Source organism: Armigeres subalbatus, chromosome 3 (genome assembly GCF_024139115.2).
Source record: "Armigeres subalbatus isolate Guangzhou_Male chromosome 3, GZ_Asu_2, whole genome shotgun sequence".
NCBI classification, from domain to species: Eukaryota; Metazoa; Arthropoda; class Insecta; order Diptera; family Culicidae; genus Armigeres; species Armigeres subalbatus.
In genome coordinates, this window is record NC_085141.1 from 276,865,753 (window position 1) to 276,880,710 (window position 14,958).

Below are 14,958 nucleotides of genomic sequence, written 5' to 3' on the forward strand. Positions count from 1 at the left end.
TTCATCGTAGATTATCCTGTCGTAACCTGCAAAGCCATGTTCCAAGCTTCCAATCGTGATCCTTTATTCGTCGCCTAGGTCGTTGCCGATTGTATCGAGTCGTGTTATCTTCTATGTCATTCTATGGTTGTTTTTAATGGCGGCTTATTGGGCCTGCGCAAACCTCCTGTCTCATCGGAGGGACATCGTGTCAGGGCTGTTTAGCGTCCCACTTAACACCAGGACTTGGGCTTGTGCGCTTTGAGCGGCACACGGTCGCTTTGGCGGAGCCTACTTAGCAGCCTTTTTATAGAAGGTTTACAGGGCCCACTGTCAAACTCCACCGTATCCTAGGCAGGCACCAAAACTCGCAGATGGCCTGGGGAGGGATCGTCAAGCCCTTGGACATAGTCCCTGCTGCCCGGATAAATTAATCATATTCTTTCCGAGTTGAAAATGGTCATGAATACAAAAATAAAGCAGATATTGCCGACTTTCATGCCATACATTTTTTTTAAAGATTTTTATAGCATGCCATTCATCCTTCGCGTTTCTATAGATATTGAAATATGTAAACATCGCGTGACAATGAGAGATTCATTGTAAATAAGAAATTACAGTGTAATGGTCGGCTATCTTCGCCGTCCGAATCGGTTGGAGTAACCACTTCGCTTAAGCGCCAAGCAAGAAAAAACTTTCACCTGCATGCGAAGAGGCAAGATTTGTATCCCGGCGAGACTCCTCAAGGCGAGTCCTTAAAAAAATCCAACCGAACCGGCGAAACCTCTCACTCTCAAAACTCAATCGTCAGACGGGATGGTCAACAGGCAATCAAAATAACGCATGCAAAAAATTTATAAAAACGCGGTTATCGCTTTTCTCTCCTCGTTCAACAGTTCGAGCGGCGGAATAAAATGTATTTTTGGCTTCTATAGAATCGCTAGAGCTACAGGGATCGGCTCTTCTTTACCGACCCTTCAAAGTAACCTTCTTCACTGCAATTGAGTTCAAGTCTGGATTGTGGCAAGTCCCTTTTTTTATTAATTAGGCCTATGGAGAGTACCCTAGTATTCTGATCCTCCGGGCGGGGGCGGCACCGGTGGTGAAGGATTTAAATATTTTTTAATGCAAAAAATAGAGATCTCTGACCTGTTCGTGATGCTTCGCTGAAGGATATCTGCTGCTCGATACGATGCTGTCAGTGGTGGGTGTCTCGGCTTACGACACGTGCACATCAGGGTAGTTCGTTGGCGGGCCCGCTCCTTCCACTCGCGAGTGCTGCTTCGAGGCCAACAATAGAGTGTGGCAGGCTATTGGCTGACACCCCGGAAGTAGTGGTCTTTTCCGATGGCCCGTACATGCGCTGGGGCCTGATCATTAACCCGCCGCGACTATGGGTTTGGAAGTTATGACCAAAATATTTTTTAAATTCACTTCTATATAACATTATGCATGCCTGTCATATCATAACGGAGCTATCTAATCTAGACTTTCGCCTCTAATTCTACAATAAACATGTACGTCTAAGATTGGAAGATGATATCAGCATTTTCATAATATTGTATAGTTTTAGAAAAATTCTTTTTGGTTCAAAAAACACAAATTACAGTTTAACCTCCTAAACCTAACGTAGGCTTCCTTCGCATAGAACTGCTATCGTTATGTAGTTTTCTTTCTCCAAGTTTGATAACAACGGCTGGAATGAAAGATATGCCAGATCAAAACTAAATCAAATTTTTTATTGTTTGATCTAAAGATGAACCAAACAAAGGGACGAGATTCGGGGAAACTGAAATTTCCAGTTCCGTTATTTTAACGAACGATGGGAATGACATTTTCTTTTTCTTTTTGTGTAGTCGAAACTTCAGTTTAACAAACATCCAAGAATGATATCCTTAAAATCGAAGAACACCTGAATGGCGATGTGGCAGACGAATATGGCGGTATGGTGATGGACCTGGGAGAACGCGCGCAGGACATAATTCTACCGGCTCCGGATCTCCAGGAAATCCAGGAGGAGATTGGCCGGCTGAAGAACAACAAAGCCCCTGGGGTTGACCAACTACCAGGAGAGCTATTTAAACACGGTGGTGAGGCACTGGCTAGAGCGCTGCACTGGGTCATTACCAAGGTTTGAGAGGAGGAAGTTTTTCCGCAGGAGTGGATGGAAGGTGTCGTGTGTCCCATCTATAAAAAGGGCGATAAGCTGGATTGTAGCAACTACCGCGCAATCACATTGCTGAACGCCGCCTACAAGGTACTCTCCCAAATTTTATGCCGTCGACTAGCACCAACTGCAAGGGAGTTCGTGGGGCAGTACCAGGCGGGTTTTATGGGCGAACGCTCCACCACGGACCAGGTGTTTGCCATTCGCCAAGTACTGCAGAAATGCCGCGAATACAACGTGCCCACACATCATCTATTCATCGACTTCAAAGCCGCATATGATACAATCGATCGGGACCAGCTATGGCAGCTAATGCACGAACACGGTTTTCCGGATAAACTGACACGGTTGATCAAAGCGACGATGGATCGGGTGATGTGCGTAGTTCGAGTTTCAGGGGCATTCTCGAGTCCCTTCGAAACCCGCAGAGGGTTACGACAAGGTGATGGTCTTTCGTGTTTGCTATTCAACATCGCTTTGGAAGGTGTAATACGAAGAGCAGGGATTAACACGAGTGGTACAATTTTCAATAAGTCCGTCCAGCTATTTGGTTTCGCCGACGACATAGATATTATGGCACGTAACTTTGAGAAGATGGAGGAAGCCTACATCAGACTGAAGAGGGAAGCTAAGCGGATCGGACTAGTCATCAACACGTCGAAGACGAAGTACATGATAGGAAGAGGTTCAAGAGAAGACAATGTGAGCCACCCACCGCGAGTTTGCATCGGTGGTGACGAAATCGAGGTGGTAGAAGAATTTGTGTACTTGGGTTCACTGGTGACTGCCGAAAATGACACCAGCAGAGAAATTCGGAGACGCATAGTGGCTGGAAATCGTACGTACTTTGGACTCCGCAAGACGCTCCGATCGAATAGAGTTCGCCGCCGTACCAAACTGACAATCTACAAAACGCTAATTAGACCGGTAGTCCTCTACGGACACGAGACCTGGACGATGCTCGTGGAGGACCAACGCGCACTTGGAGTTTTCGAAAGGAAAGTGCTGCGTACCATCTATGGTGGGTGCAGATGGCGGACGGTACGTGGAGGAGGTCAATGAACCACGAATTGCATCAGCTGTTGGGAGAACCATCCATCGTTCACATCGCGAAAATCGGACGACTGCGATGGGCCGGGCACGTAGCCAGAATGTCGGACAGTAACCCGGTGAAAATGGTTCTCGACAACGATCCGACGGGCACAAGAAGGCGAGGTGCGCAGCGGGCAAGGTGGATCGATCAGGTGGAAGATGACTTGCGGACCCTCCGTAGACTGCGTGGTTGGCGACGTATAGCCATGGACCGAGCCGAATGGAGAAGACTCTTATATACCGCACAGGCCACTTCGGCCTTAGTCTGAATAAATAATAAAATAATAATCCTTAAAATATATGCCCTGGTAAAAATGAAACAGGGGTACGTCAAAAAGATTGGAAAACGAAACAATTAGTCGAAATTCGCGAATACGAAAGTAATGCCTCTACTCACTCTTATGGCAAAATCGCATTGCTATCTGTCAGACTGTGCGTGAAACATGGCCGCCAATCACCCATTCTAATTCCTCCACAGTAAAATCCCATAAGGAACTGTCAGACTGTGCGTGAAGCATTTACCTTCGTAGTCGCGAATTCATATTAGCATATCTTTGCTTGAAATAATCCGATTTTCATAGAACGGACGCAGGTCGGGAAAGGCACCATCACCGCTAGGTGGATGAATCTGTTTTTTTATTTTCACATAAGAAAGTAATAAGAATACTCACTCAGTCTATAATTATCGCAATTAGTATTATGCGAACCAAAGCTCTCTGTACTCCGTTTCCCTTTCGTACCGTTCGAAGATGCATATGTTGGTAGGTATGTATAGCAATGGTTATCCTTTTCAACTTTATGATTTGAACGAAACAAAACCCCCCTCAGTAGAAGTGATATGGGTGGCATTGATGCATGCCGTCGATGTAACACTGCAGAGTTGTTTTGTTGCATGGCCCCAACTGCGCAGCATCGTTCAATGTATCATTGGGGATTGTAGTAATTTGCCGCACTGATGTTGTAGCGTAGCATTCGCGCCACGTTGGTATACACGCTTGGTAATAACCGATGGATAGAAAGCATGAGCATGATGCCTCCCCATTCGACCAAGCATTTCAGTTGGCAGTTAACAGTCGCCGCGCTTGGTTGCTAAAAGAATATACTCTACCGGGTGGCGTCAATAGCGAAAGGCAAGGAGATCAGGTGGTTTAATTGTTTCGTCGTGGCGGTTCGCACCTGAGGTGTGTGCGTGTTTGAATATTCGCAAGTGATTGTTTGCCAATACACATTACAATCGGTGGGGCTAACCGGATGGTCTTATCATTCGAAGCGGTGTTTGATGCAGTGCAGTTGCTAATTATCTGACTCACACCGGAAAGACTGTGGATGCTGAGAGGAAATACTCCGAGAAGAGGAAAGACTTCAACTACGTAGTCATCATAACCATAGAAGAATCTGGAGGCAAAGATCTGATACCGTAGTGAAGAGTACTCGTCAAATTTTGACAAGCTAATCAACACATCAAGTGACCGTGTTTCAATTCAAGAGATTAGAAATAGAAATTATCCGAATTGCGCAAGTGAGTGCAGTTTAGACTACCTACGATCTTCATCTCTGCACGTTTGCGTTTATTTTCGTAACAAATCCGTCACTGTTCGAAGATAGATCTTGCTAAGAGCACGGTAAACAGTGTAGTTGAGGGTAAAGAGATTTAAATTGTGTGCTTTCAATAAGATATAAAAAAGTGTTCCGGTGGAAATCATTCCCAGCAGAAAAAGAAGTTCTCCTTCCAGCAACATGTTTCCCACGACGGCCAGCTTGGGCAAGTTCTACAACCGTTTGAGTATACTGATAACCGTTTTCATTACCGGTAAGTTTTTCTCGCGCCTTCCACGCTGCAAGTGGAAATCGGAAAGGGGAGGTGGAATGCGCTTTGTTTGGATTTCTTCGGTCGGCGTGTTAAATCGGGGGTGGTATCACTCTCTGTTTGCACACCCCATCCCATCTAACTTCCGGTAAAATCCGGATCCGTGCCGGCCGCCACCGGTGTTTTGTTGATTTATGCTATCCGTTCTTCTACTGGTTCACCGTTGAGTGGTCGGTGGTGTGGCCACGCTTGTACATCCGGAAGCAAAAATAAACTTGTTGATGTTGATGTTGTAGCTCTTTTAACCTCTCATAAAAAATACGAAAAGTGCAGGAAGAAGATTCCGATGACCGTAAATATGATTAACTTTTCGTCCTTGGATTATTGGTTTCAAGTCTGCTTTATTAGTGTTTCGTCCTGAAATTGTAGTTAAAATGTATTGCACTTTGTTGAGCGTTCGTTGTCATGTGCAGAGCAGGTTTCCAGTAGGATAAGTTTTGTTAAGTGGATTTGAAAAACAATTTGATGAATTCGTGTGGTAAACCGTTGGAAATTGATATTGGTACTGCTGTGGAAATGGCGGAATTGTGGTTGAGTTACGGTGGTACATATTGAAGTGGATACTAATTGAAAATAGCAATAACGTCGAAAAGCTATCAGAACTAACTTTGTAGAAAATTAATGAATGGACGTAGATTAGGTATATGTAGTGTAATGACAAATTCTCTCACATTACAATTTTGATTTCCACTTTCCATTTTGATTGCCACTGATTTTAGACAGCTGTGATTTGTACATTCTACTGGTCGGCAACATGTTTCAACCAACCAAAACAAACAAGCTTGAATAAATAGTTCTGACTTTGGTAAATGTGAATCGGAGTGTCTAAATAGTAATCGTTCTATACTGCTCCTATTCGCATAAGCGTCCCATGTCAGTTTTCATCAACTTGAGTAATATGCTGTTGAATATTTTAAACTCGTTTTACAAGGAGAAATACAAACAAATCTAATTAATTGGCAAAACCTGCAATCTTTCTGAAAATTTGGCATAACATTTTTTATCTATATACATTGCTATACTATTAAACTATTAAATGAACCATAAACATATTTATATTTTTTTGACAACAGTATAGGACAACAACAATTTTCTTGCGCTGCGGCCGTTAAAAATGAATCGCCGGCGTGTGAAGGTTTACCACGCCGATAGTTATTGAAGGACTATTGAAGCGATATGGTTTCTTGCAGTTTTACAAAAGTGTTATCTAATTCTTGCCCAACATACACATTTTTAGTCACGTTTATATGAAATTTATCTACTTTCATGTACATGTGGAGAATTTATTCTCATTTCCAATAATGTTGTCCAATAATGGAGCTGATTTATAGCTAAATTAGTGCGAGAAACGTTGTGAGAAAAAGTATTTGTAAGGCCAACTTGCCACTAGATCCCTTGCTATACAACAGCCAAACATAATCAGAGTTTTCTTCAAAACCCACCAGGCAGTCAATGTTTCAGAAAATGTAGAAACTGTTCTTCAGGAATTTAAGGAATTGCTTGTAGAATACCTCCGGAAATTTCTACAAAAATGCTTCTGTTATTTCGGTATGAAATTATTTCAGAATAACAGGTAAAATTTGTTAAGAAATTCGGCAAGACATTTTATTAAATTCCGCATGACTATTTTTACTCAATTTCTAAAATTTCTTCAACTTGTTTTCCAGGATATTTTTAAGAATTCTGTGGCCTGTAGTCCACTGTTTGTCATATCGACAAATATGTGTCAAGATAATCCGCACATCTATTCGACTGATTAGAAACCGACTTGGACTTCAGGCTGACTTGACTAATATTTGTCTTTATGTGTCTTTATGATAAAAAGTGTACTGACTGATGGCTTAAGTCCAATGGGAAAACCACTCATTACATCGAACATCATTCAAGAATTTATTTAAATAATCCTCCAGGGATGCAAACCAGCAATTTCTTCGAGAATTTTTTCAGTGAATTCTGCAGGAAATGTTCCATGAAATCGCCTGCGTAATTCTCCTTAAAAAAAGAATATCCCGGCGCGATTCATGAAAATTTCTGGAGAATACCTTGATGAATTTCTGGGGGAGTTTCAATTCAATTCGCCGACTAGTTTTCGGAGAAATTTCCGGGGAGCTTATTGAGGGATTTCTGGAAGAATTCTTGAAGTAAATTTCGCGAAATTCCTGGATGATTTTTTTCTGAAGAATTTCTAGAGGACCTCGTGGGAAAAAATGAGAGAAAATTTTCGGGTGGAATTGCCCGGAATAAAAATTCAGAAGAGTTTTCTGGGTGATTATGCGGTAAGTACCTGGAGATTTTTTAGGGGACGCAGTAATTTCTGGATTATTTATACAGGAGCTATCGACTGAACTTGTGCTTTTGAGATTGAAATCTTTTGGCGATAGCAGTTTTAATGAGCATCAAATACGCTTTGACATTTCGGTTAGTTGGATGTAGGAGCGAAAAACAGTACTCATAAAGACCGCTATGGCCAATGAACTCAATTGTTTCTGGAGAATATCCCGTGGGAATTATAAAAGTTTCTGGTGAAATCTCAGAGGAATTTCCGGAGATATTTTTGGAGAAAATTTCAATTTTCATAATTTCTGTAGGAATAGCCGGAAAGAACTCTTTTAGGAATTTTCCAGAAAAATTCATCTTCTAAAGAATTTCTAAACGATTTTCGAGTAGAATTCTTGGAGGAATTTCGGGGGAAATACCGAAGGAATTTCCGGTAGAAATCTCGTGAGCTGGGTAAGAGGTGAGTATAAAGGATTACCTTTCGGAAATTCTCGGAGGAATTCCTGGAGGAATTCTCGGAGGAATTCCTGGATGAACTTTCGGAGGAATTCCTGGAAGAACTTCCGGATGAATTCCTAGAGGAATTTTCGGAAGAATTCCTAGAGGAACTTCCGGAGGAATTCCCAAAGGAACTTCCGGAGGAATTCCCAAAGGAACTTCCGGAGGAATTCCCAAAAGAACTTCCGGAGGAATTCCCAAAGGAACTTCCGGAGGAATTCCCAAAGGAACTTCCAGAGGAATTCCCAAAGGAAACTTCCGGAGGAATTCCTAAAGGAACTTCCGGAGGAATTCCCAAAGGAACCTCCGGAGGAATTCCCAGAGGAACCTTCGGAGGGATTCCCAAAGGAACTTCCGGAGGAATTCCCAAAGGAACTTCCGGAGGAATTCCCAAAGGAACTTCCGGAGGAATTCCCAAAGGAACTTCCAGAGGAATTCCCAAAGGAACTTCCGGAGGAATTCCCAAAGGAACTTCCGGAGGAATTCCCAAAGGAACTTCCGGAGGAATTCTCAAAGGAACTTCCGGAGGAATTCCCAAAGGAACTTCCGGAGGAATTCCCAAAGGAACTTCCGGAGAAATTCACAAAGGAACTTCCGGAGGAATTCACAAAGGAACTTCCGGAGGAATTCACAAAGGAACTTCCGGAGGAATTACCAAAGGAACTTCCGGAGGAATTTCCAAAGGAACTTCCGGAGGAATTCCTGGGAGGAACTTCCGAAGGAATTCCTGTGAGGAACTTCCGAAGGAATTCCTGTGAGGAACTTCCGAAGGAATTCCTGGGAGGAACTTCCGAAGGAATTCCTGGGAGGAACTTCCGAAGGAATTCCTGGGAGGAACTTCCGAAGGAATTCCTTGGAGGAACTTCCGAAGGAATTCCTGGGAGGAACTTCTGGAGAAACTTTCAGATGAACTTCCGGAGGAACTTCCAAAGGAACTCCTAGAGCAACTTCCGGAGGAATTCCTAGAGGAAAAACATGTGGAGGAATTCCGGGAGAAACATCTGAAGGAATGCCAGGAGGAACTTCCTTAGAAACTTCTGGAGGAGCTTCAGAAGAATTCCGCAGAAATTTTGATGCATAGAATTGGCCAAGGCAGACACACGTTACCACCGCCCCCGATAAAATTTCAATCCGCGCACAGGAAAAAGCAAACTTTTATCTTCTTCTTCTTCATTGGCATTACATCCCCCACTGGGACATTGCCGCCTCGCAGCTTAGTGTTCAATTAGCACTTCCACAGTTATTAACTGCAAGGTTTCTAAGCCAAGTTACCATTTCTGCATTCGTATAACATGAGGCTAACACGATGATACTTTTATGCCCAAGGAAGTCGAGACAATTTCCAATCCGAAAATTGTCTAGACCGGCACCGGGAATCGAACCCAGCCACCCTCAGCATGGTCTTGCTTTGTAGCCGCGCGTCTTACCGCACGGCTAAGGAGGGCCCTCAAAGTTTTATCCAAGATCAATCATATTGTAGAGCTCATGCATACAAACATCACTTCAGTTTGTCGAGCTGAGTCTATTGCTTTATGACACAGTGGATCTTCTTACCTTCTGTTAAAAGCTCGGTTTTAAAGATACCCTAGAGTCTTTACGTAACACACATAATTTCTCTTCCTCTGACAGGAATGATACGTGCTTTAAAATGCACGTTTTTATTCTTGCAGCTCGGCAAAATCCGCACAGCCGTGTGTCAAGCAAAATAAAAACTGATATCCCGTCAAAAATTAGGTTTGTTAGCTGGGTTTCGGCAAATTATTTGCTAATTTTCAGCAATGTTGACAGAGCCAAAAAACATGTTTGCTGGGGCTCAGCTGTGCAAATCTCGGTAAAAGTTGAACAAATTGCTGAGATCCCAGTAAAAAAAATAAGTGTGCATACTTTTTAGAAAAAAATATCTTTCTTGAATGCTTCCTGGCAAATGCATTCTTTAAGAGAAGCAAATGCCAGAATTTAAGGAAGAAACCATATCTTTTCTTGCCTACTGCCGGGAAAGGCATCCTTTGAAAGAAGAGATCCTATCGTCCCTGGCCTTAAACTGAGCAAATGCATGAATGGAAAAAGGTACCATATCTGCTTTTGTCTTTTGCCGTTCAAATACATCCTCTGAAAGAAATGTTCATATCTTACCTTGCCTTAGATCAAGCAAATGTCTGAATGGAAAGAAAAAACATATCCTCTCTTGCCTTCCGCCAGGCAAATGCATTCTTTGAGAGAAGAAATCATACCTTCCCTTGCCTTAAACTGAGCAAATGCATGAATTGCAACAAGGAATCACATTCTCTCTTACCTATTGCCGGGCAATTGCATTATTTGAAATGACGTGTCATATGTACCCTTGCCTTCAAACTAGCAAACGTCAGAATTTAAAGAATAAACGCTTTATGTTAAGCGACTTTATACCGAATGACCTACCACCCTTTAAATACGCGTTGGTCCTCCTCAAGCGTTTTCCAGGTCTTGTGTTCATAGAGGACTGACAGATTTTTCATCTTTATTAAGGTGTTGGACTGACAGTTAATTAGATACAAAGCTTTACTCTATTCGATCAAAAGGATTTGCGGCCTCCAATAAATACGATTTCCCAGTATGAAGTGTACTCAAATACACGAACAGAGCTATTGAGCCTATTCTCATCATGTAATTCGTCTTCGATGTATGCTCTTCAGCCTTATAAAGACTTCTACCATCTCAAAGTTCGTACCAGAACATCAATGTCGTATGCAAAGCCAAGTTACTGGACGGACCTTGTTTAAATCCGACCAATTGGGTTGATCCTTCGTATCCTGCAATGTGATGAATTTCCAAACACATTACGCGGACCTTTAACGTCAGAGGTGAACCAGCCAAGAGCTGAAAGCCTCTTCAATAAAGAAGAAAAAAAACATTTAACGTAGGAATAAATCTCAAAATGCCAGGTTCGAAAAAAAATATAACCTAAAATATGGAGGGGAGAACAAGGTTACCGATGAGAAGGAGTTGGCAGTAAGCCAGGCTGCGGAGTTGCGACAAAACATGGCCTCCACCGGTGTAACTTCTAAGTTGAATAAAGTTGTGCAAGTTTCCGATCAGAAAGAATGGAGAAAGCTAGTACCACCAATAAGTGAAGGTACGGCGGTTTATCGGGAGGAGGGCCTACCCTAGATAAAGGTCGTAAGCCCCGAGAATAAAACGGCTTAAGTGATAAAAAAAAAGTCACAATGCCAAGAATGAAGGTCATAGAGCTAGGAGCGCATCGTTCATAGAAAGCGGCAAACTAAGAAATATAGGCGCCAAGCTGTCTGTTTATCGATGAACAGCAAGCCATGACTCGGCCTCTTCTTGTCAGATCTCCGTGCCGTGCACGTACATCGGATTTCGCTCCGGTCATTTGGGGTCACACATTTTGGCGTTCCTGCCAGGTTATTTTTTGGATCCTGCCGCTGATTTCAAAAGGTGAGCTTAATTCAAGAGGTTTATGTGCGGAAAATAAAATATTTGATGGATTAAAAAAAGCACAAGGCAATGTGGTATGTGTTTGAAAGTTCACAAAACGCGTCTGAAAGACTGCTGGAAAATGGATTGTGGTTGGGAAAATCAAAAAACGCGTCTGGACGACCGCTGAAAAATAGTTTGGGGTTTGGAATACCAAAAAGCGCTTTCGGGAGATTGCCGAAACAAGAAATGACGATCAATAAATTTCAAAATTTCAGAGGCACCAATCTCGATAAAGAAGCAAGAAATAACTGTCATATTCTTATTTTGGCTTTGTTGCGTCGATAAGGATAGAATAAAAAAAATTACAGTGGAACAAAATTGGATTCAGAAAAGTTTGTCCTCAATATGCTATAACATGTGTTTAAGATTTTAAGACTCTGTGTTTCGTACATGTACTCAATTTGTCCAGGCCGTTAATTGTGAACCATCGGAGTTACCAACTCAACTACTATGAATTATCCTCGCGTGTGGTGCTGCGTAGCAAGCATACAATGTTCACGTTTGTTCGTTCTGATCTTACCAACTTCCTATGTATTCTTAAAATGCAAACAATATCCACAGTTCCCTTTCAGTCTAGTTGCAAAGCAGAATAATTACGGTGTTTGGCATGCAAATTCAGTTTCCCGACAATTGAATGCTCTTTTTCGTGGTCACATCCAATGTAGAGAGGCCATCAAACCATTATTCATCGCCACCGTGTGTTGCTGTGAACCAACATCGTGCCATCCGTGGGCAGAAACGCGTGCCCAGCTTACCGATTTTCCCCGGGACGTTCAAGTTGCGAAGCATAGTGTAGCGAGTGAAAAACTGCATCACCGTTCAACCGAATGAACTGGTTCGCGGTAATGTAGCGGCGCGGGCTGCGTCTGTCGCACTGCCAGTGCTTAATTCTAAATCGACAAGTGGACCAAATGGGAATAGGTAGTTAATTTCATTTCAATCGACTACCCGGGCCATGTCCTGGGGGACCAAGACGTAGACTTCCGATTTCCATTTCGCAGTTTCGCCTGTTGAATGTGTGGTCAATTCTGAATTTTCATTCCTACTCTATAATGGAATGATACGCATGTACATTAGGGCTGATCATATAAAAGATTCAAGTTCTAGATATTTTTTAAATTGTGTTTATAATATTAACGCAGTAAATCAAAGGGGATGGTATGGTATATTTTGAAACTTCCATTTGAAGATTTTGGTAAAATATAAATGGCGTTTGGACAACACTCCAAACCTAATTTCGTAAAACATTTGAGTCGAGTATTCCTCAAATTGTAATTCAACACTCAATCCATCAATCTCGAGTTTTCTCTCAATAGTAAACCAAACTTCAATTTTGTTCCACCCTAATCTATTCTTGGCTAAATCTCTATCCATGGAATTGTCGAGTGGCTGAATGAACGAGCCAAGTGTCAGCGTGTTATTTGAACCTGATTGAGCCCGGCTATCCCAGAATCTATCACTGGTTTATAGTTTGATGTATTTAGATAGACTGCACTAGAAACAAATATGTTTGAAAAATTAAAGGTCAATGTCTTGAAATAACTGATATATAAGGAATATCAGTCATTTTCGGAAAATCAAATTGATGTGTGTGATTCTTTACATGAGATCATTAATTCATTTGATCCTGCGTTCTTTTTATCCTCTGAATGTTTAGGTTTAGGGTCTTAGAAAGTAATTGTCTCGTTTGAGTCATAATGCTACATTTATTAAAAATGGGAAATTAAAAAAAAACTGAAAAAATGGCTATATTTTAAATTCAATCTACTAGTTTTATTTTTGCCGGGGAGCTCAGTTGAACAGCTAACTAGCGACTCCCTCCATGGAAATTTATTCTGATTCTCCAAGAAATTCTTTTTAATTGCCACGAAAAGTTATCCGAAATATTCATTAAATATTTCATTATTCTTGCTTTAAAAAACTCCGAACTGGCGAAAAAATCAAGAAATTGTTTTTTTTAAGACTTATACCTGGTAGATAGAGCAGCATTCATTAATTGATGTGACGACAATGCACACCTTTATACTCAAGTGAAAGCTTTCATTGGAATAAGTTTTTTATAAAATTGGAATCGAGTACCTTTCACCATGATGCTCAACGTTATATTCATTTTAAAAATATTGAACCAGTCTAACATGCCAGCATAGCTGGATTCATTCTGTACGTGCAATGAAAGAAACAGTTTTTACTACAGATTTCCGATGCAGCTTTTGACGCGTGCCTGGCAGGTGCTACGTTTTACATGATTGTGCCATTATCGCCGGTGCTTGCGACCCAGTGTGGCGATCTGTCGCTGGTAAAGATGGAACTCATCAGCGACACGACGCATTCGGCACTGCACTGCTAGAGTGCTTGGCAAACTAGTTACCTACAATGGATTGGCATGTTTGATGATGTGCGGTTGGCGTGAATGATGTGCCGGTACAAAATAGGTGGAATCGTCCGATGGTGATCGATAGTGACCTCAAACACGGGCCGTTTGATAAGGTGGCGAATTGGCCATCAAACAGCGAGAGTGTTGGTACAGCTGCGATGACGGCATGAGAGTAATCGACCTGAGGGATGATCACGTGACTAATAGAAAACTTTCGCTTTAGTTCAAGCTTATCTCTAGCGGAACAGAAATGAACTTGATTACCTTCCGCGGCAGTAATCACTGGTGCTTGACATGGAAGGTTTAAAAACTAAAAGATAATAATCAATCATTAAGCAGTGTGGCAACTGAAAGGAAAGAGCTTTACGTACATTTATTGTCCTACGTATGTATACTTCGAACATCATTCAGATTAAGTCAAGGAAGCAATCAAATGTTATAAAAAATATTTTCAAAAATCATCTTTGTAGTATAAAATGAGTAGAATGGCAGTTTGAAGACATTGGCATTAGAGCCAATCCAAAACAAATTTCCTATGTGACCTGTGCGAAAAGCTGCAGCAACTATCACTTTGTATCAGGAGGCCATCGTAATTTTTTTGCATATTTTGAAATTTTTGGATTAGATGCTGTAGTAACAATTTGTGGGCAATTCAGATGCAACGTGAGTCAAAGTTTCATGTTTAGTGTAAAACTGTCGGGGCTCTTCCTTTAAAATTATGATATTCTTATGAAATGTATGTTTTATAGCTAGCAAGATTTCTCAAATTTTGGCCAATTCAGACCCCATTCGATTTTGGCAACACGTTCGACACATTAATGTTCCTAAAAACGAAAGGTTTTTGTTTTTTCATGATACTTTATATTTCTTCACTTATTGTGACACTGGACACACTATTTCAACAGACTGACACTTTTTACGCGGATTTTAAAATATATGTATTTATTTACGATGTTTTTGACAGTTAAGCATTTTTTTAGCGGAAAATAAGTTTTTTTTTCTCATGCCAACCAGCGTGTTTTTTGCTAGTATTGTACTTTTCACAACGGTGCGAGTCCTCGAGGGTTAAGAATAATCCCCAAAGATACACTGAAAATAATATTTCTACTTCAAAGACGATAAGTTCCTTGGTGGGTCTTGTACAAAGTAGTGTTGCAAAATCATAGTTGGTTTCGTGTTGTGTCAAAAGCTCGACCAAAATCAAGCTAAGGGTTTATAAGGTTG

At 41.5% G+C, this 14,958-nt stretch overlaps 1 protein-coding gene across 1 annotated transcript in view; it reads left to right on the forward strand.

Annotated features, from left to right (window-relative positions):
• Nucleotides 1–4,284: 4,284 nt before the first annotated feature.
• Nucleotides 4,285–14,958, forward strand: part of LOC134219953 (uncharacterized) — a 144,101-nt gene continuing 133,427 nt past the window's right edge. Inside the window, exon 1 of the mRNA XM_062698859.1 lies at nucleotides 4,285–5,048. Coding sequence (XP_062554843.1) covers nucleotides 4,976–5,048 — 73 coding nt within the window. The 5' untranslated portion in view covers nucleotides 4,285–4,975. The remainder of the gene's footprint in view (nucleotides 5,049–14,958) is intronic.